Source organism: Prorops nasuta, unplaced genomic scaffold, assembly GCF_024137725.1.
Source record: "Prorops nasuta isolate Cenicafe-Biocafe unplaced genomic scaffold, Cenicafe_Pnas_1.2 PNAS00031, whole genome shotgun sequence".
Classification (NCBI taxonomy): domain Eukaryota; kingdom Metazoa; phylum Arthropoda; class Insecta; order Hymenoptera; family Bethylidae; genus Prorops; species Prorops nasuta.
In genome coordinates, this window is record NW_027116828.1 from 491027 (window position 1) to 515167 (window position 24141).

Below are 24141 nucleotides of genomic sequence, written 5' to 3' on the forward strand. Positions count from 1 at the left end.
ATTTAATTAAGATTCCCTAGGGCTAAAACGTAAACAATCATTTATCAATGTAATTCTAAGAGATATCAATTTTTGACTTTAGACCCTTTCAAATGTAATTAGAAATGAGATATAAGAAGGTCCTACTGCAAACAAGTAACATCTGTTAAAATTAACGATATACAAAATATTTATTACTACATTTCAATAAATTGTTTCTTTGAGTAGACAGTTCAAGCTTCACTTCTCCGTATTTGACATGCCCTTGCTTTTATCTTAAATTCTTATAGAGTTATCGCTATTAAGAATAATTTAGTATTACTGTTTTTAAACTTGTAAAGTTCTGCCTTTTATTTTCAGGTGTAATTTTATATACATTTATGACTTTTTGCAGAGCATTATGAAACGAGTTAAAAAATTAAAAATAAACGAAAGTATCAGTAAAGATTTAGATACGTCAAGGATGCAATTGGCTACGAGTTATATTAAAATGTTGGCTAATATATCTCTGTTGCCTGCTAAATTTATAGATTCGGCGTTTTTTCAATTGATAAATAAAATAGAACAAGACGAAGAAATATTTGAAATTTTGTCGCCTCTATTACAGTATTTCAATCGCCAATGGATTATAAAGACTGGTGCCAATACTATATCAGTTTTCCAGTCTATTAATCGGACAAATAATGCGCAAGAACGCTACCACCTGTATATGAAACAAACTCTAGGTGTCCATCCAACATGCATTGAATTCTTTTGTAAGTATATATATTTATATCTTCTATTTGTAGCTCGAAAAATATTTATAGGTATATTGAAAGAAATAAAAATTGAATTAATCTATCAAGAAAAGACTTCGCATCTAATGTCAATTTGTCGATATTAAATGTAATGTACTATTATATATATTATTTCCTTTTCTTTATACATTATATAATGATTGTCTAATATTAACTACAAATCATAAAATCACAGAAATTATATTGCAGGTGGTATGATGAATATTCTTCAAAATTACATAGTCATATATGATCAGCTCAAAAGGGGAACATATAAAAGATAGCAAAAAATGAACAAATTGGATCTTTGGATATTTCCTGCATGGGAAAATTTAAACAAATACCTCACATTCGACGTACATGATCCAAGCGTCGAAAGAAACATAATGGATTTTTTAGAACAATCAATCCATAATGGATTGAATTATCAGCGCAATATTCCAAATGGAAATAACAATGTAGTCGAAGAAATAAACGACTCTGAATTAGAGGACAATGTATAACTACGTAGTGGATATATGTTCCTGTAATATAATATATTTTGAAGCTGATGTATGTATCTGCAGTAAATAAGAGATACGAAACTTGTCGGTTTTCCAGAATAAAATGTTTCTTTTATTTCACCAAACGTACATTTACATTTTGCAATTTCTTAGAGTCATCGGCTCTCCCTATATAATCCATACATTGTTCTTCTCTCCAGTGGAAATCATCCCAATAAGAAGTGATTTAATATTTTTAAATATATTCAAGGTCGAAATTCATGGTCAGATTTGACAAATAATACAGTCTTAAGCATAAGTTTTATTTTTCTGTCATCATTAGAAGAAAGAGCATAATCAATGCTTAATTAAGAAGTCCTATTTATATATAAGAATTAACTTAAATACAGACTCGATAGTTTGTGGTAGGCGCAGGAAGCACACATTTTACATATAGGTAACACAATCTTCCACAGACTTTCTCCTTTACACAATTTTATATTTTCTCTGTATACTTCAACTTTCAGCTAGGTAAAATTATTTTTCTTTTTGGTGAACATCTTGCTTGTGACACATTCCTGGTCATCTCTATGAGAGTACTTAGAGTAATCTATATAGCTTTAGGAAAAAGACGGTAATTGATACATTTATTACAATTGTTATTTTGATACTCTATGTAATCGTCTAGAAAAATGAACTTAAACTATAATTTATAACATCTAACATTGCACCTTGTGGTTGCTCTGTTAAGACTTGAGTATAAATTTTTTCTTATTATATTTTTCTCGCTTTCGTTAATTCTTAGCGAGAAAAGGGAAAAACTCGTTTTTGCTAGTTTCCAATACTTTTTCTTCTTTGGTGTCTCTTAAACTGATTCATGTTCTTCACGTAGAGTTAAACTTTTAGCCTAGTCGAATGAAACAGTATTGATGAATTCTAATGAAATTTAAATCCTCGTTTAAATTATTACTCATTTTTGGCAGGATCCAATAGCGCATCTTCCTTAAGATCTTTTGTATGCAACTCAAACCATTCGTATAAATCTTCAAAAAAACAATTTTTTTATGCTACAATTTTCTGCATAATAACAGTGTTGAAGGTCTTGCAGAATTTGCAGAATGTTTCTGAACATTTACACATTCAAAGGATTCCATTCCTCAAACATGTAGTTTTATATTAAGAAACCCTTTAATTACATTTCTATTCCATCAGATAAATAGTGAATCCTAAAGAAAAATATATAGGATTAATACAATCATTGAACAATATTATTTTAAAAAATATAAAGTATTATTATAAGAGAAAGTAATAGCTGTTATTCGACAATCATGCATAACATGCAAAATTCTACTATAATATTGAAACCTCTTTTAATAAACTGTACAGTCGATTCTTAGACTGCAATAATTATTCCTAAATCAGTTTCTCCAAAATATAGGCCAAGCGATCAAGAAGTTGACAAATCACTGTATCAAAGAAAAGCAATTAATACTGTTGCAGATTATTTCAGTAGAATTAAATAATCTTTCTTCTTATTAAGAGTATCTAAAAAATTGATTTGCACAATATAAAATCTCTGCACGTAATAAATATCCAAATATTATTCTAATAACTTATCCTGCACTCTCTGGTCTATCTAAAGGCTGTTCAGTTAACAAAAGATCATCCTCTTATGGTCCAGCTCTTAAATCTTTAAAAATTATATGGCTGAATAAATTCTTTTAAAACACACACATCCTGGTCTTCTGTGATATGGTAATATTTAAATCTCTCTTCTCATAACTCATCTGAAAAAGTAAAAAATACCAACAATGTAATTTATTCATTTTTATTTATTTATTTCAAATACTTATCTGACAGATCCAGAAATTTTCTCCACTGTGCATAACCTCTGACACTATTTACTGACGTTTGACAGTCCAGCGTTGCCAGCTACTCAAATTTAGGAAATTCGGATGATTCGGTCGATAATCTGCAATACCGGCTTTTAACCAATGTGAAGTTAGCGTTTTTAGGTCATAGTATCGTTAGGACATTTTATCTTTAGGTCATTCTCCTACCCACCGTTCGTGCATGAATCATTGCGGCCTTCCATACACTCATGTCAGACATGGTGCACAGAGCAACGCGCGACATTGTTCGAAGATCTGAACTCTGCGTTCAACAAAGAGGAAGGCAATTCGAACATTTATAAATTAGTATAGTGGATTAGGCCTTCCGGGGATACCACTTTAAAAACAAACGCACCTTGCTATCTACCTCTAGGTGGTGCAGAAATGATAGTAAATCTCCGCATCTCCATATTGAATAGACGGAGAGAGAGAGAGAGAGAGAGAGAGAGAGAGCACCAGTTAACAAATGGTGACTGGTGGACTTGATGTCATGTACGGGAGGTGGAGGGAGGCAATAAGCTAGACGTATCGTATACCTGCGTATAGCTCTCTCCTTCTCCCATTCATTCTCTGTGATGCTCGCTCTCCGGCCTATTACGTACACTGTGCCAAATTGATTCGTGGTCCATTTGGCTAACTTCAGTCCATATTTGTCTGGCCTATACTGCACTGTAGCAAAAAGATTAAAAATTGGTAATACACACAGATTGTAGCAAACAGTCTAACCAACTGAAATGAATATTTGACTATAGTGGCGAACAGTGCCATAGTTGAAGCTGAGTCAAGCAATTATGAAATGGTAGACAATAGTTTGACAGAAAATATAACCTGTGCATTATTTACTAAAGCGGTTGAGGATAATCTTGATTAATTATAGAATATAATAATTATTATATGTAAATAAACAAAATTCGTTTTTATTTATTTAAGAAAATGTTGCCATTTACAATTAATTATAGTATTTTTATATTATTTCACTTTCCACCCTACCACTTTCCACCTTTCATCACTCCTTGAATTATTTGTTTGAATTCTAGTTTTGCTGTTAAATAAATTTCACTTTAAACTGGCTGTTCTCTAGGCCTTTGAATAGACTACACCATCTTTCATTCCTTCATTGTCTAAAAAGTAAGAAAAGTAATACGTGTTATGACAGAAAGTTGTAACGAAGTTCCCCGTTACGTATACGAGATACCGAATAAAAAGTATAAAAGCTATCGAACAATGGATATTATTAATCCATACGTTACCGACTCGTGAGATAGGCTAACGAGTGGATTATAGCTAACGTTAACCCTTTCCACTCCAATGTCGAGTGTCACTCGACACTGAAGAATAAAAACAAAACAGCCTTGGAGTGGAAAGGGTTAAGGATAGACCCCGTTGACAGGCAGAGGCACGGATGAAAAGACCGGCGCTCCAGTAAACGATGTCCAGGTTGTCCTGAGAAGTAAGGCAGGGCCATGCCAAACAACCCAGGCAACCTGAGATAAGGAAAAGCGGCCTCGGCGAGTCCTAAAGGAATGACAGTGTCTATAAGTCCCCACGAGGAGGGGAAATAGAACATCGAGTCTGGCTTGAACGCTGGTTACGCGCGCCAAGCAGGCTGCGCGAATGTCGTGCGCAGACTGCCATAGCAGTCAGTCGGAACGCGACCATGAGACTGTGCTGATGTGTCCGTGCGTGCTGGTGAGCGCGTGACGCGGCACTCACACAGCCATGGGTCCGTTCGCGTATGTGAGGCGTGTGCTATAGGCCAGCCTGCACGTACGTCACGACTGGATACCGGCCAATGCATAGTGGGTTGTGCAGGGGCGTAGTTAGCTCGTTGGAATGTGTCCCGGTGCCCTCCGTAATCCCATAGGCTGGCGCTATGGCTGGACGGGCCGCGAACATTGCCTCCGTGGTGGTCCGCTCCTGGCAAGCTCTATGCTTGGCAAATGATACCGGATGTTCCCGCACTCCTCACCACCACCTGGGTGTGGGTGGTGAGGGATGAATGTATGCCCCTCACCAGGTAGGTCTGCGAGGCTCGGACTTCCGTAAGGAACCCTCCCCTCTCTCCACGACCTAGCATACTGAGCGACCCTGGTCACCGCTACCGTCCATGTACATGGCCGCAGGGCTGTATAAGATGCATAGGGAATGGGGTCGAAGGACCCAATTGATAACGTAGGGTTGTTGGCCACCCAACTGACCAAATGGCGCCCTGATACCGATAGAAAAGGACGTGCGAAGGTAATGGGAAACCCCGTAGTGTGAGTGGCCCCTCACACTGACGGGAATAACCTTACAGTCGATATCGCAGACGTTTCAACGAGTTCGCCACGATAGAGTGAACGGACTTGAGTGTCAGTTTTGATCGACTAACAGGTCGGTTGGATCTGCTAAGAAATTGCGTCAGTTTGATCGGTTGATAATCGAGTGCCAGTTTATCGACGAACAGGTCGGTTGGATCTGTTAAAAACCGTGTCAGTTAGATCGGTTTATAACTGTTTTAAACAAAAACCCCCCTTCAAAACAGAATCACGATGGATGAAAAATCGCTTCTGAAGAGGATCGCCAAGACGAGCGAGGTCATTTGCGACAAGCATCGTGCCTTGAAATCGGAGAAGGCGATAATGGAGATCAGTTTGAACAAGACATTCAAGCTGATAGTCAATCCATTGAAGAAACTCGTTTCGCAAACGGAGGATAGTGACAACACAAATAATTCATTTGTCAAATACAACGATAAATTGAAAAGGGGAGCCTACTTCACATCGACACCGCATCGAGTTGCTAAAAGAGCGAAGAATCTTAGTAGTAGTGATGAAACTATTACGAATCCATCGGATTTCATGACCGACGACGAGTCTTCTATAACCGATCAATCGTCGCCCGATTCAAAAAAAAGTTTTCTAGATAAATTAAATCCCACAAAAAACAAGCTTCGCTTGTAAAAAATGGACGGCAAGTACATAAGTCGTATCTAGCATGATTAATATATAATAATATAAAATATTTTAATTAAAAAAATAGTGAAATCCAAATGTTAGGCAAGTATAAATTTTTACCATGGCGAAAATTGAAATTTGGAAAAAAATAAATAGCAATACAAAAATTACTTGCCGGGCCCGTTGTTTGCAGTCGTATTAAATAGCCACATTTATAACTTACGAGAAGCAACGCTTATATAGCAAGATTACGACTTACACATGGATATTACGGGCCCGGCAAGTAATTTTTGTATTGCTATTTACTTTTTTCCAAATTTCAATTTTCGCCATGGTAAAAATTTATACTTGCCTAACATTTGGATTTCACTATTTTTTTTAATTAAAATATTTTATATTATTATATATTAATCATGCTAGTTACGACTTATGTACTTGCCGTCCATTTTTTACAAGCGAAGCTTGTTTTTTGTGGGATCTTATAACGTTTTGTAAGAATATAGGAATTAAAACTAAAAAATTGTTTTAACTAATTCAATCTTACAAAACATTTTCCAATGTTGTGATCGTTCCATAATGTAACGCTTCAATTCGAGATATTAATTTATTAATCTAATAAGTAAAATACAAAATACTACAATGATGAGTTCTTATCATAATTACACTTTTAGATGCATTTAACATAGGATTCAATGACTGTTTGGATTATATTTTCAACATCTTATAACCAAAATCACCTTAAAGCCTCTCGCTTTCAAAAATTTATTTCTAAATTTACCTTTAAATCCACCCTTTTCTTAGTTGTTGCTCTCACTATCACCTTTGCATTATGGCTCTTTCCCTGATAAACTAGTGACATTTATATATCCTTTTCATTAATATAAACTGTAAAATATGTACCAGTTAATGTAATGGAAGCCTATGATTTTTAGGTATACTGCTTTCAGTTTCCTGAAGTTACACATCGTATGCTCTATTACATGTGAAATATTGAAATCCTGAATTACTTTTATATTTACACATCTACATGATTTTATTATAATTTTCATCAACTATGTGATTTCTAATTCCAAAATTGTATGCCCAAAATCACCTGCAAGTTTTTCCCTCTCAAGGATATTCTTATGAATTGACTCATTTTTCCACCTTTTTCTTAGCTGTCACTCTCAATATCAACTTTGCATTATGGCACTTTCTCCATCACATTAATGCCATTTATATTTTCCTTTCATTAATATACACTAGGAAATACACCAACTCCTGCAATGGATGCCTCTCTTCTTTAGATATATAGTTTTCAGCTTCCTAAATTTATTCACCGTATGCCCCATCACATGTTAAATATTGCAATCATGAATTCTTTTCATATTTACAGATATACATGATTTTGTTATAATTTTCATCAAGTATGTGATTTTTAATTCCAAAATTGTATACCCAAAATCATCTACAAGCCCTTCACTTTTAAGGATTTGCTTAGAAATTCATCTCTTTTTCTTAACTGTTACTCCCAAAATCAACTATGAATCAGGGCTCTTTTTCAAGCTAAATAGTGCCATTTGTATTTTCTTTTCATCAATATAAACTCGAAAATACACAAATTAATGCAATGGAAGCCTCTATTTTAGATATACTGCTTTCATTTTCCCAAATTTATTCACTGTATGTTCTATCCTTATAACATTTCCTGTGCCAGAGTCCTCAGATGTTCGTTTCGCTAATTTCTATACACTGTTGAAACTAGTCGGACTTCTGGTGCTACAAAATGGAGTAGAAACCATTAATTTTTGGACTGACTTTCAATTGAGAATAAACATTGCATTTTTTCATCCATACCAATGACCAGTATACTGCCTTTAGCCTAGAATACTAGCATAGGTAACAGAGGAAAACAATAAATAGTTATTAACTCAATTTTTCAGAATTTCATCCAATGAGTCTCATCCTTAAATTATGGCTGAGCAATTGTTGACGTTTTTCTGAATATTGGCTTATTCTTACTTTGCCAAACTTTCCATGCTTTCATCTTTGCCTGTTTCAAGTACCAGAATACAGAAGTGAAAAGCCCAGTTGTTGATTCAACTCCAATAGTCAGTATGTGATCGAACCTTCTTCCTTGGATTTTTAACTCTATTGTACCAAATGTATTTATGTCAAAGCACAAGTATTACCATTTGCTATAAGACACTTCCACAGTGACTGTAAAATACTAAATGATAACACTATGAGTAAGCCTGAAATCAAATTCATCATTTAACAATCTTAATCTTCAAAGAAAATAAATATTTGAAGCAACATGAAGCATCTCAGTTACTTACCAGCATTTGATTTTGCCCCATCTCCATTTTCTTTATTGCTTGTTGACCTAACTTCTGTAATATTTGGTTGTCTTCGCATCTTTTGTAAACATCTACTATCGTATAATTTGTTCAAATCCAAATACTGGTTTACTTGTATTTTACGTAAATGAAGATTCTTTGGAATGTTTCATATCTTTAAAATAAGCATTGCCATAATTTAATCTGAAATATTTGTTCGTATATATATGATATAACCTATCGGATAGTTACAATCAATATCAGTTTAAAGAAAACAAAAAGCAAAACATTCATTTGATTAATGATTTCAATACCTGAAAGTTTAGCACATGATTACCTTAACAATTTTTTTCAATTAATATCCTCCTGATAATGACCGATGCACATTAATGTTGAAAGTATACTTCTCATAGGCCCAGAGTTGTAAATATTAATCTTATTTAATCCAGTCAGCTCTATCCTCATCAATGAATATGAAAATGTTCTGTCTTAATTTAATCTGAAAAAGAAATACCACAAAGTATACTACATCCTGTATTGTAAAATATATTGTTATGCTTATCTAATTCGCGAATCCTTCAGTTACTGTTAATTGAATTATTTTTGATTGTAGAAATTAACAGATGCAATATCGCAACACGATGACTAACCTCACTGCATTAAATAAAAATAACCTCACATTACAATTTACACAGTTCAATATAGTCGCCGAATTGACAGTTCACAACCATGTAGTTTGATCGTTGAGTATATTATGTTGGAAGCGTTGTGAAAATGACGTCATTTTTCTTAGCGACCAACTTCAGCCCGAGACATACATTCTGGCTGGAGAAGAAGAAGATTATGAAGGAAAATTTTATTTTCGACATATATATAGCTAACAGAATATGAGATCTCTGGACTGCGTGAACCGATTTTGATGTTCTTAGGCGCAAATGAAAGCTTTTTCAAAACCATTTTAAAAAAAGCTTTACTTAAATAATGGCAATGGATTATTCACGGAGAAAAATCGGTTTGAAAATTGGGACGCCTCAACTAGCTGTATAAGAGAGTAGTGCCTCGACGGCGGTATAGGCATGACTTTTTCTACTTTTATGTACTTGCCGTCGAGACACTACCGTGTCCCTTGATATTTATGAAAAAAAGGAACCAGGCTTGTTAGAATTTGCCTTTCAACGTAATCCATTATATCCGATCCCTGCAAAGTATACTAAATTACTTCTGACCGATAGGGAAAACTTGATTGATCGTGCTTTTGGACCTCTTTTTAAAAATGAACAACTGACGTTTGGTAGATGTAAATTTGATATCAGTCATGAAGGAGATATTATTCTCGTTAAGACGCTATACACCGGTACAGTAGGTACTTATGAAGTAGTTTTCATGAGAGAACCCAATCGAGCTATTATAATACCCGAAGATTTGGAACAATACAAAAGAATTTTCAATCAAACTAAGGTCCATAAACTGTTAAACGATAGTCTAAAACAAACAAAGGGTTATAAAGGTGTAAAATATACAGAAATTATGAAACCATTGCTATTGGGAAAACCAATGTTACCGCCTAATAGTTTACCATCAACGTCTGACGCAAGTAAACCTTCAACATCAGGCGCAAGTAAAGCGTCAACATCATCATAAAAAAAGGAGGTAAAGTCTTATGCGTGTCACCGAGGGACCAATCAACTACGTACATTGGAACAATCCGAATGAATTGATCGAACGTTTGAGACTTTTGATCGCATCGGTGGCTGCCGGTAATACAAGTCATCACAACGAGATACAGTCGATAATCGAGGAGTTGCAAGGGGAGGATCTTATCGTATAAAGAAATTTGCACGTTATATTCTTACCTCAGTGTAATATCAACGTCTTTCGGTAGCACGAGGTAAAAAAAATTATATGTCTGATTCCTGCTGTTGTGAAATTTGCATTTGTTTAATATACATCGAGACTGTATACTCTCGACATTACGAGTCATCAAAAAGAGGAATAATAACGAGGAACAAGAGACTGATTATTGAAACAAAAGTGAGAGTAGTGCATTTATTTTGAAATGTCGATAAATAAATTTGGAATTGGACTGGATGGTGAGAGTAGGAAACACTTTCACGAACCACATTTTGAATATTTACTGCTTGAATTTAAGCAATATTTGACAATAACATTGAATAAACATAATGAACAATTTGAGAAAAAGATGAATCAAACTTTGCAAGCAATGTCTGAAAAATTTGGTGAAAAAGTGAGTGGGAAAGATCTGATGCTTGAAACACTTATCAATAATAAATTCTAAGAATCTGTCCATTTTTTGAAAAAAAAATGAGCAAAGAAAAAATTCAGTTAGTGGAGGAGCCCATGCACCGGCGAGGATAAATTTTCCACGCAGAAGAGTCATCGTGCGCGGCTTCGACGATCTCTGGCAGGCCGATCTTGTTGATATGCGCAATTACGTCGATGCAGATCACCAGTACATTTTCACTGTAATTGATACTCTCTCGAACTACGCTTGGTCGGTGACAATAAAGACCAAGAGTGGCAGAGAAGTGACGACGGCAATGACGAGAATCCTAAAGACCAGCAGATGTCCGAAAAATTTACAGACCGACAACGGCAAGGAGTTTTACAACAGTGACTTTCAGGCGTTGATGAAGAAACGCGGAATAAATCACTACTCGACTTACAGCGTGATGAAAGCGTCGATAGTCGAGCGCTGGAATCGTACGTTGAAGACGGAAATGTGGAAACGATTTACGCTGAACGGCAATTACAAGTGGCGCGCTATGCTGCAAGAGTTGGTTGATGCGTACAATGCGCGAAGGCACCGTACCACGGGAATGCGTCCCGTGGATGTGAAACCCGAGCATTCAGATAAACTACTCAAGACAGTATACAGCAACATCAAGGTCGCAGGTCGTGCCAAGTTCAAAGTCGGCGATTTCGTACGAATTAGTAAATACAAGCAGATGTTCGCCAAAGGCTACATGCCAAATTGGACCACCGAAATATTTGAGGTGGTGAAAGTGCAGAGGACCAATCCCGCAACGTATCTCCTCAAGGATTCCAGGGGTACGGAACTGTTGAGTAGATTTTACGAATACGAGCTTTCGAAAACTATCAATCCCGATGTGTATCTGGTGGAGAGATTATTGCGCAGAAAGGGCGATAAAGTGTTTGTTAAGTGGCTGGGATTCAACAGGACGCACAATTGCTGGATAAATAAGAACAATGTTTTATAAGAACTTTTATTAAGATGTATCATTAAAAAATATATATATATATTCTTAAAATAAAAACAATAAAGCGAATAAATAAAAAAAAAAATTATTCTTTATGTCCCCAGGGTAGAGTCGCTACGGTGCCGGGTGTAACGAAACGATTGTCGTCGTACGGACTGAGGGCGACTTTTCTCTGACTGATCGAGAAAACTTGGCGCAGCTTCGATCGAATTAAATTTTGATTGCGAGACTGTACGGTGAAATTATCCAAACAATCCTTGTAGTCGTCAAATGTTATATTTCTAGCGATAACGTAACCTTTGACACCTTTGGCTTTTTTAACAATTTTCGTGCAGTCCTGCACCTTGACAATTATACATTTTTGCCCTCAGTCCTACGAACTCGGTCATGATACGACCATTGTTCTCATCCTTCATCAGACCAGGTATCTTTTTGTTGACGCGTGGCAAGTCATACTGATTATCGTCAGGATAATCGCTGGTGTCGAATCGCGTGAGATCCTGTTTCATGTACAAGTAAACGTCGATGCACTCGACACTGTATATGAGAGTGTCCGTGTCGGTATACATCGCTCTACATTTACTGCCGAATGTAAGAAGCATATAGTCATGGTGAAATTCATACAAGCATATTTTGGAAATATCTAAAATACTCATTCCCACGTAAATGGGTTTTATCAATTTTCGCGGACAATTTCGATAATTGAATCGCGACCAAATTCTCATTGAAAATCGCGAGACTATGAAAATGCGGTGTGGAAATCAGGCTTTCCGCCCCGTATCTTCCCTCCCACTTGGTTGCGAACCTCACGTCAACTCTATTCCTCACGTTCTCCATTGTTTTACTGAAAACCGCATTGTTCATCAACTTGAAGAGATTCTTCTCAAATTCGTTAGTGGACGCGGTGCGCAAACGCGTGTTCAGCTCGATGTAATCGCGTAGCCAGGTGGACTGCTGAAACTTTATACTGCGATGTATACGCTTCAGTACGAGCCCATTACGCATACATTTTTGCAGAGCGCGATAATGTATTACGTAACGCGTCTTATCGTTTAAAGATGCCAGCAGCTTCTCCTGTCTCGCACGTGGCGTTTTCTCGCGCACCATGCAGAACGGTAGGTCCGCGTGTTAGTCGCGAAGCTCGCGCGGATACTCCAAATCGACCTCCAAAATATAACCCTCGAGATGATCCGAGGGTATAGCGGAGACATCGAGATTGGCAGCGTCCTCGATCCATCGGAATCCATGGGTGGGCATCGGCTGACACATTGCCCACCTATACAGATTGTTTACGTCGTAATACATGAGATATTTCGACGGTTCCGCCGGATCGTAGTCTCGCATGTACCGATTGTTGGCCCTCTCGTAGCGATCGGAGCACTGACTCAAACCACCGCGTATACCGCGCTCTACGAACAGCAACATATTCACGTCCGTGAAAAGCTCCAGCCTGATTCCCGTATATTTCAACATCGCGTCCCATGTGAAGCCCGGAAGCGTGTAATAATGGGCTGGATCCAAGTTGTTATTTTGCATGCAACTATCGCGAAAGCTTTCGAAAACGTCTGTCAACAATAGGGCATCGGTCTTCAAGTACAGGTCACTGTACTCCCCAAGTGTGCGCATCTAGAATTCGGCCCATACCTTTACGGTATGATTGTATGCTTCCTCGCTGACATCGCTGTCGGTCAGTCTGTTGCGAAACGACTGGCGCGGTGGTAAAGCCGTCTCTTCCAATCGAGTCGAACTATCTATATAGTCGTAAGGAAAATACCTTTCCTCGCAAGCAAGTTAAACTGGTCGACGCTCAAGTCCGAAAATTGTGAACTCACACTTGCCAGCTGAGATTCCGCCAAGTACGAGCTCAATTTGTCCAAACTGGAAGCCATAAATTTGAACGAATCGATAAATCTCAGCCGTATATTATAATTTCGCAAATATGTGGTGAATGAAATGTATTTTTCCTTATGTACAGGCAGCAGATATACCGATCCCTCGTACAAATTATCGATCGTCTCGAGAATAAAGTGCGAATCATGGCCGTAAAAATTGTGGAAAATCACTGGAATTGCATGCGAATCTTTAAAATTTAAATTACAATTATTGTGAGCCGGTCCTCTGTATCTGCCGGTCAGATGATGATGATCGCGAATTCGAAGTTGATTTGGAAGAAACGGCTTTTTGCATATATGATAATTGTGGTCATTACAGTGATGCAATCGTTCGCTAAGGCTAAGATAACGCATGGGCACGATAGTCCCCAGTTTCTCGTTCGCGATGCGCGCAATAACCTCGAGCTCGCGTACGAACCATTCAATGCAGTCGGTACCCCGATGAGCATCGTATCTCGAGAGTGACGCATCGCGAGCACTTTGTAAATAATAGCATGCACTGATAGGTTCATGTTTCTGATAAATATTGCTACTGTTCGATTGTTCAACTTTTGATAATATGCACTCGAGATCCGCGTATACGACGAATGGCACTCTTTCCCCATTTTTGATGTTCTTGAAGGAAACCCAGCGATCCTCGGACTCGCTCGGTAGTATCAAGCGGAGATTATCGTTGAGCTGCGCGCAATCCTGCTCATGCGACTCGAGCCTCTCCACTGTGCGAAAGTAGTGGAGACATCTAAAAAAAAAAAATAATATAAAACATATGCAGTTATATTTGTATCATTATTAATACATACCGATCGCATATAGGGTTAGAGATTATAGGGTGACAACCCGAAAAATTTGAAAAGATGAGACAATTTTAAGAAAAAAATTCAAATACAACTTTTTAATATGATTAATATTTACCGAGTTACATAACAATTTGTTTGGGCGAAGGGCCAGTATAAATTTTTATTCAGCTCGGAAAATATTAACAATATGAAGAAATTTCATTAAAATTTTTTATAGGAGTAATAATAAGGAAGAAATTACCTTTTTAAAGATATTGTAATTTGCAACAAAAAACTCATACGAAATTTTTTCGTATTATTTATATTTATTGGGTAACACAACAGTATATGTAGTCCAAACATATTGTTAAGTAATTCGATAAGTGTAAATGATACGAAAAAATTTCGTATGAGTTTTTTATTGCCAATTACAAAATCTTTAAAAAGCTATTCTACAGATTTTTTGAAATTGTTCATTTTTAACGAGTTACTTAACAATTTATGTAGTTTATCTGAGTAGCCAATTTAGATCCAAACATTTTGTTCTATAACTGGAAAAATGTCAATAATATAGTAAAAAGTTATTAGACTTATTTCTTCCTTATTATTACTTCTATAAACAATTTTAATGAATTTTCTTCATATTGTTAATATTTTCCGAGCTGTATAAAAATTTATACTGGCCCTTCGCCCAAACAAATTGTTATGTAACTCTGTAAATATTAATCATATTAAAAAGTTGTATTTGAATTTTTTTCTTAAAATTCTCTCCTCTTTTCAAATTTTTCGGGTTGTCACCCTATAATCTCTAACCCTGTATAATGTGCAATTTTGTTCTTGGTGAATTGGCTTCGCACCAGTCTCCAGAGATTTCTTATGCACATAAAATGTGCAGCTCCCTGTTCATCGTTGACGAGAAGAAGATTAGCATGCCTCGATCTGTTCTTCTTCGTCACCTGAAGATGTACAATTCTGATTTTTGCTTCGGTATTTTGCTCTTCATTCTCCAAGGTAAAGATGTTGACCGACACGTCATTATCCGTCTCGAATTTCGGAATCTGTTTTAGCGTAGTCGGAAAGGTTATGCTACCGGCGTCTAAAACAGTCCGAAAATGTGAATAAGAGGACGTGCGCTTTAGATTAGCCGTAGGTTTAGCCGGATAGAGTGCCACCGTCTCGGACCACGCGAAACATGCATTATCACTGATTTCCAAATTTATCAGAGATTTCCTACTTGCGATAGCTGGTGTTAGATAAATTCTACAACCCGCGTGCAACCGGTTAAACCATAAATGTTAACCAATAAATAATGGATTTTTTGTAAAGCCCATTCACTATCACTCTCTTGAAATTCGCTTAATTTTTTCATTAAGGGGCACGGTAGTGTCTCGACGGCAAGTACATAAAAGTAAGTATAGACGTGTCTATACCGCCGTCGAGGCACTACTGTATCTTATACAGCAAGTTTGGCCGTCTCAATTTTTAAGTCGATTTTTCTCCGTAAATGATACACTGTCATGATTTCAGTAAAGTTTTTCTTGAAATGGTTTGGAACATGCTATTATTTGAGCCCATGAACATCAAAATCGATTCACGCAATCCAGAGATACCATACTCAGTTAGGTATATATATATATATATGTTTATAAAAGGACAGATATGAGGACCATCCTAAAGTATCGTATACATTTGTATACATTGATATACCTCGTTCTCAGGAGTCACATTTCGCTTTCATTTTTTAAATGTATATCATTTCTATGAAGATATAAACCAAATTGATATTCTGTTATGTATTGATAATTAAAAGGACTTTTCTAGTATTAACATAGAATTGGTATATATTGCGTATACATTGCAAAATTTTTAGTATACATTAATTAAAGAAGGTTATTTTATTAATTTTACAATCTATTGAGAATGAGGTATATTGAAATGCAATAGATTTGATGAATTCAATGATTATTATTATAAATCGATAATTAATAGGACCGAGCAAAAAATTTTTTCAATCTCGCTAATGTGGATTTATATATGATACAGTAGTTCGAAAAAACGAGTAGCTAAAGTTTATAGAGGATATTGAATGTATTACATTAGAAAACAGGTCAGATCTTGTCGGAAGTATAAAATCAACTTAAGATACTTATACTGGCCAGGCGTGAAGCGAAATTTTCGTTTATGAAAAATGTGTATAAAGCAATCCAGGAAATCAACATCTAACTATATATTTTATTTGTACTTCACTATTATGCCAAATCCATTATAATTCATCGCAATCGTAGTAGATATATTTTAGCACACTTATTAGCGATATAATAATCTGCTAAACAAATGAGAGATATAATTTCTATTAGCAAAATCAACTATCTTTTCGGATAAAACCACAGGTGTCACAGTTTGAATGAATGATTTAAAGATTTTGCTATTTGCTATTTAACGAACGGACCCTCCGTTAAAAAAATTGAGTGTCTACATAAAATATATATGTTGGAAATAAATTAGATTAATGAATCTATGATCGTCTCTTACATTTTAAAAACATCTAATAATATTTCATAGAAGCTTCATAAACACGACTTGCTTGCAATATAAGTAGTTCTGACATTACTGACAATATATAATTAAGTGTTTATATATATCAGTAATTAAAGGGACCACAGTTTTGATATAAAGATAGAAATCAGGACCATGTAAAATGGTTTCAGTTTAATATCTATTTCTTGCTTTAAAATCCATTCTTTTGAGAAATATAAAAGGTTTGTCGTCTAGCATTTTATCTTGTGTGTATGTCAAAACACTATCATTATATCATATTTATTACACCAATCAATTTACATTAAGATTGATCTAATTCCACGCAGTGCCGACTTTATCATTGTATCAAAGCTTTGGTTCTTACAATTACTGATATATATAAACAGTTAATTATATATTGTCAGTAATGTTAGAACCGCTTATATTTGTAGTAAGTCGTATCCTCTTTTTCCAGCTTCTTTCAATATTATGGAATCTTTTTAAAGCCTCAGATATAATAATAGGATTCATTAATATAATTTTTATCAATCATTTTTTACGTAGTTACTGAATTTTTATAACGGAGAGTCCGTTTGTCGAATAATAAAATGTTTTAATCTTTCATTCAAACGTTGATACTAGTAGCCTAATCTAAAAGTGTAGATGATTTTGCTGATAGAGAAATTATATCTCATCTGTTTAACTGATTATTCGATCACTAATAAGTGTCCAAATATATTTCTACTACGGATACGATGAGTTGTAATGAGTCCGGTACATTACTGAAATACAAATGAAATATTCGGTTAGATGTCGATTTCCTTGATTGCTTTGTACGCATTTTTTATCAACGAAAATTTCACCTCACCTCTACTACATATGTATATATATATTTTTTATATTTATTTTATTTTTCCGACATATAGCTCTTCTCTGCTTTCAATGATGACAATACAACATTAATGCTTTCAATGATAACATATAATATCATGTGTTTAAAATTTGGTTTCAAAAATGGTTCTTGTTTAATTAGATTTATGAAAACAAGCGTTTTTATATATCAGTAATTATTAGGACTAAAGTATTTATCTAATGGAGTAGAACTCGGGTCCATAGAAAGAACCTTCAATGTGAATATAAATTCATTACATTAAACATTGTGCTCATTAATTGGGACTCATTCGACGTTGATTCTTAATACAGTCTGAGGTATAAGTAATGGAAACTGCATATTCAGAAGAGAAAACGGTTAAAATTCTCAACAAAAATATTAGACCTTCATATGAGATATTTCTCCCAACAGACTGTAATCAACATTACAATAATTTTTCAGTTTTACTATAATTAATTCCAATTTAAAGTAGAACTGTACTTAAAGAATATTTCATACGAAAGATACAAAATTTATTTTACTCTATCCCTAGAATCAGCAGTGCATAAAATGAGCATATACAAGAAATAAAGATTTTTCAGATTATTATGATGAAAGGTTTGTTTAATTTATAGATTTAGTACGCTATAATAACACCTATGAGTGATTGAGAAAACAAATGATCTGTTATGATTAAAAATGGTATTAATTTTACTGATAGGAAGGTAAGTGTTTATTTAATGATAGGAGTCAGCACCATTTAAAATATCTTCAATTTTATTATAAACTCGTTTATATAAAAAAACAATTCATATATATTTATATATTGGATAAAATCTATGTTAATATTATAATACATTTAGAACATTAAACTTTCCAACTGAAATCATTGAAGTTATAATATCATTATAAGATTAAAGCTACTTTCTATACAGTTCTAATAACTATCAAACCATAATACAATTATCTGTGTTATGTTGAAATAAATTACATGTGAAATATGATCCAAACGCAATGGTTATAATTTGTTAAAATAAAATAAACTGTGTTTATTAAAATAACTAGCATTAATTCAAATTTTGCCTGTAATTTAAACTAATTATAATTAGAATAAAAAATTAAGCAATAATTCTGTTATTTTACGCAAAAACAGATAAATAAAACTCGGAGCTTACAGTAATAATATGCGATATAATAATATTCATTTTAATATATTTTATATTCTTCTTTTAATCTGGTTATTCACCCATGTTTTTATAGTAGCAGAATTTCTTGTGAAGTAGCCTGGATATTTTTTTTTCAACTCTAGTATTTCCTTAAAAGAAGGCAGTGTTCTTGATTCAATGTGATGTCCGAACTCTTTAAGTGCAATTTCCTTTTCTTTTTCGCCCCACCGCTTACGAGTACACTTTCCAAATGGTGAAGCTAGATGCAAATATGAAATAAAATTAAAGTCTCATTTTGTAAAGATTAAAATAATAGAATACTGATTCTTGGAGTAATATAAGGAAAGAATATCAGAATACATAAAGAATTTGTTTTATCTTACTACATAACATTTAAATCAAGATAGTATAAAGCTACAAATACTTAAGAGAAGAATAATTAATAATTTTTTACTTGATCGTTTCTTCTTCATTGGTAAATTTTCTGCAATATAAGTGAAGTTATCCTCGTCAAGAGGGAATGCTTTTTTAGGAATAATTTCAGCCGAACCAGCTTGATTTTCTAACCATTCCGAGTCAGTATTTCTACGCACTCTCTTCGTTGGCGGATCATCTACATTTTCTTCTATACCTATTAAAAAAATAGAATATAATGCTAAACTGATTAGAAAACAAGTAATAAAATTTATAGAAAATTATACCGCTTTGATTGTCCACCGAATCATCACTCTCATCATTTATATCGTTACCGTGCACTATTTCTAAAATTTTAGATATCTGCAATATTTCTTTACTAAGTACAGGTTGGCGATAATGCTCTTTATGAATTTTATCTGCGTGCCCCATGAAGGCAGCCAGATCTGTAAGCTCGTCGTCTGTAAGGTTCAAAGAAGAGCAAGTGGTAGCCAAATGCTTTCGCAAGTTTGTACCACGCAATGCTTCAGGGTTACTTGCTCCACACTCTTCTGAAAATTTTTTTAAAATGAAATAAGCTCTAAGATATTTGTAATCACCCTTAAGTGTGCCAGGAACACCAAAAAGATAAGGGTTTTTAGGGTGTACTTTGGCACTTTGGCGGTATTGGAGCAGTATCTTTATATATTTGAATGCATCTCGAGTTAATAGTACTGACACTGTTTTTCCCAGCTTGCCTCGTATGATAAAGCGCATGTATCTCAAAGCAGTTTTCTTTTGCTCTTCTGACATTTTTTTAAATGAATCACCGAATGTTTTTTCATTAGCCGTTTCAAAATTATTGAAATCTTCTATGTAGCAGCGCTCCATTTCTCCTGCCCTACGTCTATTGAAGAGCTGCACTGAGATTAGTGTAAATTCGGCCAAATTTTTCCAATCATTGTACGAGAACTTTTCTTTAAGTGACGAATAACATGTTTTCATTCCATTATTTAAATACTTTATTAGCTTTTGAATGTCTGATCTAATAGGCAATATCTTTTTTAATTGTCTTCGCTTTTGAAATTGAGTCTCAATTGCTACGCGTGCAATTGACGAAGAATAGTCTTCGGTTATCAGTTTCAAAAACTTTTCTACTAATTCTAGTTTTTCTTTATCATCCCGCAATATATACACTGTAATAGCTCGTTTACTTATTTGCTTTAATAAAGTGCCCATTGCAGTTGCCGTAGATGGAGTTTTAAACCCATTTCCTGTTTCATTTATTCCTGCCAGGGTTTGAATTGTTTGAATACATAATTTATAGTATTTCGGATGCAAAACCGAAAACAAATCATTTATATCGCTATCCCTTTTTTTAATTTCATATAAAAATCGACCAATTTGACGTAATCTTTGACGAATCATGTCGTAGAAATGTGCGTCTTTATATTTATCACAGAGTTTATTTCCAAAAAGAATGCACAACTCATCGTAACGAATTGTCTTTGTAATGGTGTCCTCTCTGAGTGTGGGAAATACTCGTTGACGCAATACGTCACAAGCAACTTCATGTATGCGTCCAGCAGTTTGTCTTGACTTAGTTAATATATTTCTATTACTTTTATTCCTTTTTTTATTACAAGTGCGAAAATGGTATCTAAGAGATGATTTAGAGTATGAACCTTTACATTGAGGACAAAAAGCGAAGTCAACTGCTCTTTTATTCAATTTTTCATTGGGGCGTCTCATTACCTTCAGTTCGCCTTTATTTGCTTGAGAGTTTGTATTATAATAAAATTGACTTTGTTTTCGGATTATATTAATCAACATTTTTCGCTCTCGGCGTCCTTTTGGTATTAAGAGAAACTCTTTGACCTCTTTAATATCCCCATGCTTTCTTGATAAGTGACGACTCAGTTTAGTTTGATGAGTATGACAGTACATACAAAAATCTTTTTTAAGTCCAGATTCAACACTACTAACGATCATGGCCTCATCGTCAGGTACTCTATTTTCAGATGTATTTTTTATAGAATTCGATACATTCAATGTAGTATTAAGTGACGAATTTTTACTGATATATGCTAACGTAGATTTGTTAGATTCGTTACTTCCTATTAAATTTACATTAGAAACGTCTGAGTCAGAAGTATCAGGCTTATAACTTGAACCACTTGTATTGTTGGATTCTTCTTCCCATACTTCTAAAATAAAAATTAGACTTTATACAACCTGAAAATTACAATTATATTGTATCTTAAAGTTATTAAACAATGAGAATATTTAGTCGAAGGAGGTGGGGACATGTATTAAGCCCACTTGATGCGGGGATTGATCCAAGACTATCAATTATTAAATAAATCCAAAGATAAAGTGACAAAATCGAAAAAAACCAAGTGAGGTGGGAAAAGCAGTGATACGCGAATTATTTTTCTATTATTCCTATTAATCTCCCCCCCCCTCCCGCGCTCTCTTAAACCACTCTATTTTTCTATGTCTTTAAAATGTATAATAAAAATTAGTTTACTAAATTGCCTGACTGTTAGAACAAAGAAAACAAAAAGTATAACAGAAACAACGTGCGGAGCAATGTTCATGTTTTTCGCTCTATTATACTCTCACTATCATCAGAAATAGTCATACGGTTTAGCTAGCAATCGTACAAAACTAATATAGACAGATGTTGGTGAAAAGTTATATAGGCATATATTCTGACAATTTAAAAATCTTCATTGAAATGTATAATTTTTCTATTAATTATGGAGCTTGAATAAGCATATAATTAACAAGAATATTAACATGTACCCAAATAAGCAATTTACGATTTAACGTTGTCAAAAATAATATATATATATAATATACTATAATTTATTGAAATCATGCCACAACTGAATTAATTTATTTAACAGCTACCAATTCTATTTATTGTGAATAACTACAAATCGAAAATTGTTCATATAAGAATGAAAATTCAGTGCCAAATTTGTAATAATTTGTAGCATTTTAGCTCGATTGTAACGAATTTTAAATTCTTGTGAGAACTAGTTGCACGTAAGTTTACATTAAACCTATTTAAAAACGAGAACCGTAGAGACAATTGCCTTAAACCATAACTATCTTCCCCTTCGACAAACTAATTAAGACTTTATATATAAGAGAAGGTTGGATACAATTATTTGTTATTTGGAAATTAAGATATCTTATAAACATTCTTTGAGTAAGGCTTACCATTCTCAGGCAGATTTGATCGATCAATTTGTGGGACACATGAAACTTCCTCAAAGCTTTCATTTCCGTAGCTTCCTAGATTCACGTCTTCCATTATAATTGAGCTTATTCTAGATTTTTTAATTTATTAAATCAAATGATGAATTAATATAAATAAATATTTTTTAGTTAAAATAAATTTATAAGAAAATTAATCCAACCTTATATCATTGGTTGCTTCTATAGAATAACTATAATTAATGTTTGTTTTACTATGCTCAGAGGCATCTGCAATTAAAATAAAATTATTTAGCATAAGGATTTAATACAAAGATTTAATTAAAGGAGCGAACAATTTTTATACTTAGTGAGGAATAAGGAACTACAGCATTTGATCCATCAGTAGAAATAATATTATCAGTAGTAATAAAATTATTATGATACTCTGATTTTTCTTGTTCATAACTATCATTTTGTTTACTTAAATCTAAAATGTTTCAGGAAAAGAGTAATAAAAAGTAAAAAAGGTATATATACGATTTTACACATTCACCTTTGCTACAAATTACAAATTTATAATATTTTACCTTCTGAGAAATTTTCATTTGTAATGCAAGTATTGTTAAAAGCACTCCAAATATCAGTATTAGTACCAGATAATTTAAAATTTACAGCTGTAACATATGTAAAAGTACACGCAAATTAAACAATAAAAATTTAAGGAAAATTATAAAGAATTAAATGAATAAAAAGGAAGAGGACCATGTACCTTCACATTCCGTTATTGTGAGATCATAGGCACTGCTATTATGTAATTTATGGTTATTACTATCAACATTATTCAGATCAGCTACATTATTCTTATGTATATATAGATTATTTTGGGAATATTGCCCTGAAAGAAAATTTTACACAATCTCTTAATTATCAATTTATATCATTTCTTCGTAAACACACAAAATTTATATTTTCTCTTAGCCACTATAAATATAATGGTAACTTTAATAGTTACAGAAGCACACAAGCACTTAAGATAAATATAATATAAACAGAGCTAAGGAAGATGATACCTTCATATTCATGAGTATTAGATTCACCAGGAACGGCAATAATCATCTGATCAATAGAAATACATGTTCCATCTGATGAATCTCTTTGATAAATATTGGAATCATTATTTTTACACTGTGCTGAAAATGAAGAATGTGAAATACTTGGAGTTACTAACTTTTATATATCACATTAATAATTTGGATAAATAGAAAATCTTCCATGTATTTCTGCAGCAAACCTTACGTTACAGAATAACATGCAATAAGTTTTCAAAAATTAAATGGATTCTGTGAAAAGAGTTTAGGGAACAAATACCTTCGCATTCAATGGCCCTAGGTTCCCCAATTTTATGACCAGTGTCTGATTGTAGAGCAGTGAAGCTTTTTTCAACAGCTGAGTCTTTTTGACAAATAATGGTTCCATTGTTGTTACACCGTACTGAAAATGAAGGTTATGAAATTCTTATATTTACTTACTTTTACATGCTAAACATTAATAATGTGCTCTGATTTCCAAAATTTTTCTAACAGGCCACTTACGTAATAGAAGAACATGCAATGTTTTCAAGAAATAAATGGATTCTACGGAAAGAGTTTAGTGAACAAATACCTTCGCATTCAATGGCCCTAGGTTCCCCAGAT

At 34.0% G+C, this 24141-nt stretch overlaps 1 protein-coding gene across 1 annotated transcript; it reads right to left on the minus strand.

The window, feature by feature from the left end:
• Positions 1-18664: 18664 nt before the first annotated feature.
• Positions 18665-23934, minus strand: LOC136782994 (uncharacterized). Its single transcript, XM_066742776.1, has 10 exons — positions 23816-23934; positions 23518-23637; positions 23217-23342; positions 23035-23121; positions 22812-22934; positions 22669-22735; positions 22469-22578; positions 19546-21444; positions 19299-19475; positions 18665-19103 (listed from the first exon to the last, which is right to left on the minus strand). The coding sequence occupies exons 2-10, from the start codon at positions 23561-23563 to the stop codon at positions 18895-18897; spliced, it is 2844 nt and encodes a 947-aa protein (XP_066598873.1). The 5' UTR covers positions 23564-23637; positions 23816-23934; the 3' UTR covers positions 18665-18894.
• Positions 23935-24141: the final 207 nt, after the last annotated feature.

Bases quoted from the DNA above. Each gene is read 5' to 3' on its own strand.
- LOC136782994 (XM_066742776.1), bottom strand. From the start codon at position 23,563: ATGATTATTGCCGTTCCTGGTGAATCTAATACTCATGAATATGAAG. The intron at 23,343-23,517 runs GTATCATCTTCC...ATTTTCTTTCAG, and splicing joins TAATACTCATGAATATGAAG to GGCAATATTCCCAAAATAAT. The intron at 22,935-23,034 runs GTAAAATATTAT...GAAACATTTTAG, and splicing joins AAATGAAAATTTCTCAGAAG to ATTTAAGTAAACAAAATGAT.